Below are 1,429 nucleotides of genomic sequence, written 5' to 3'. Positions count from 1 at the left end.
TATATATATATATATATATATATATATATATATGTATATGTATACACTTGGTGGTATAAGGAAAAAAAACGTGAGGATGATACTCGAAACACGGAAACACATCGCATCGATCAAGATTGCAAGATTGCCCTGATTACCAGGCAAAACAAGGCCTTCAGGATTTTGCGGAGCGCTGGGAACCGGGATAGCCTTGGTGGGTGTCAAAGCCCTCGCGACACCCTCCTCGTCTTTCTCTTTGATCGGGTGCAATGGGCAGGTGAGAACCGGCACCTCCTCCATCCTCGGCAGTGCCCACACGGTGACCTAAAATTTACACGAGAAATCCTCTTCAGCTCCATTAAATGCAGTAGTGCGCGGTACTCGGAACGAGATTGGGTAGCCGGTGACTCATCTGCTGGTTAAAAGTAGGCATTCGTTAGTGTCCTCGAACTACCAGAATAGAACCAGAATATGGAGGGTACTCCGAGAACGTGGACGAGAGGACCACCATGCGAATTACATGGACAGTTCGAGGAACATTGACCTCGCCTTTATCTCAAGTGAAACGCATCGTTCGAGCGTTCCCAGCGAGCTGTTGCTTGCCAGGAAATCCTTGGATCAATTAAGAGCATCTATCTTCGCGTGAAGAGCTTTCAGCTAATGTGAATACTTTTTTTTTTTTTTTCTTTTTCTTTTTCTTTTTTCAACGAATTTATGATAACAAATTTTCGAACGTGAAACGAATATAGAAATGGAAAAAAATTCAATCATTCCGTTAAATCCCAATAAATGACAATGTTCCTGCTTTTAAGGTAACCGGACGAATTTTAAAAATTGATAACTTATTAATTTGATTTACTTTTATGGAATTTCCATCACTGTTGCCGGCCAAAGGGAACGTGTGCTCGACGGGGGTTTCACGAAACTTTCTCAGATTGTCTTCGTTGTAGGGCACCATTCTCGTCACGATGTAACTGGGATCGGTACCGTTGCTCCTCGACCACCAAGCAGCGACTTGGCTGAAGTGAAGTCGTGAACGAACTGCCTGATATAATCCGTAGAAGTTCATGGTCTCTGGACTCCTGAACACCATTCATTAATTCACCATTCGTTAATGAACAATGAAACGGTAAATAAAATTTTTTTACGCAAGATTTTTCTTAACATTTCAACAAAAAAAAAAGAAAAAAAGCACTTATCATAATCTTTCAAAACTCAAAATTTTCTATACTCACTTGCTAGGAACGACGCAAACACACCAATACTCCAGCAGCATCTCCGACGCTTGTTGCCATGGTGAAATTGATAAGGACGGCACGGTGCAGATCGGATTCTTGTTCGTACATTTCGCCAAACCGCATGGACAGTTGCTGCACAACACTACCTCGATGCACAGGAACGAGCCGATTGCAACACGGTCCGCGATCTCTCGGACCAGCACAAGATATCG

The 1,429-nt window shown here is 42.8% G+C and overlaps 1 protein-coding gene across 5 annotated transcripts in view; it reads right to left on the bottom strand.

The window, feature by feature from the left end:
• The window catches only part of LOC102681032, a 29,855-nt gene that overhangs the window by 4,788 nt on the left and 23,638 nt on the right, over window positions 1-1,429 (bottom strand). For 3 of the 5 annotated variants that reach the window (XM_006617933.2, XM_031511594.1, XM_031511591.1), the window contains exons 3-5: window positions 1,215-1,429; window positions 839-1,061; window positions 138-303 (exon numbers count right to left, since the gene is read on the bottom strand). The exon at window positions 1,215-1,429 ends at the window's right edge or, in 1 of these variants, runs on beyond it. In XM_006617933.2, coding sequence (XP_006617996.1) covers window positions 138-303; window positions 839-1,061; window positions 1,215-1,255 — 430 coding nt within the window. In that variant the 5' untranslated portion in view covers window positions 1,256-1,429. Of the gene's footprint in view, window positions 1-137; window positions 395-838; window positions 1,062-1,214 lie in introns of those variants that run through there. The other 2 variants (XM_031511592.1, XM_031511593.1) reach the window with 2 other exon arrangements.

Source organism: Apis dorsata, unplaced genomic scaffold (genome assembly GCF_000469605.1).
Source record: "Apis dorsata unplaced genomic scaffold, Apis dorsata 1.3 scaffold_331, whole genome shotgun sequence".
NCBI classification, from domain to species: Eukaryota; Metazoa; Arthropoda; class Insecta; order Hymenoptera; family Apidae; genus Apis; species Apis dorsata.
Note: the sequence above shows the minus strand (reverse complement) of the source record. Positions and strands in the feature narration are given on the sequence as shown.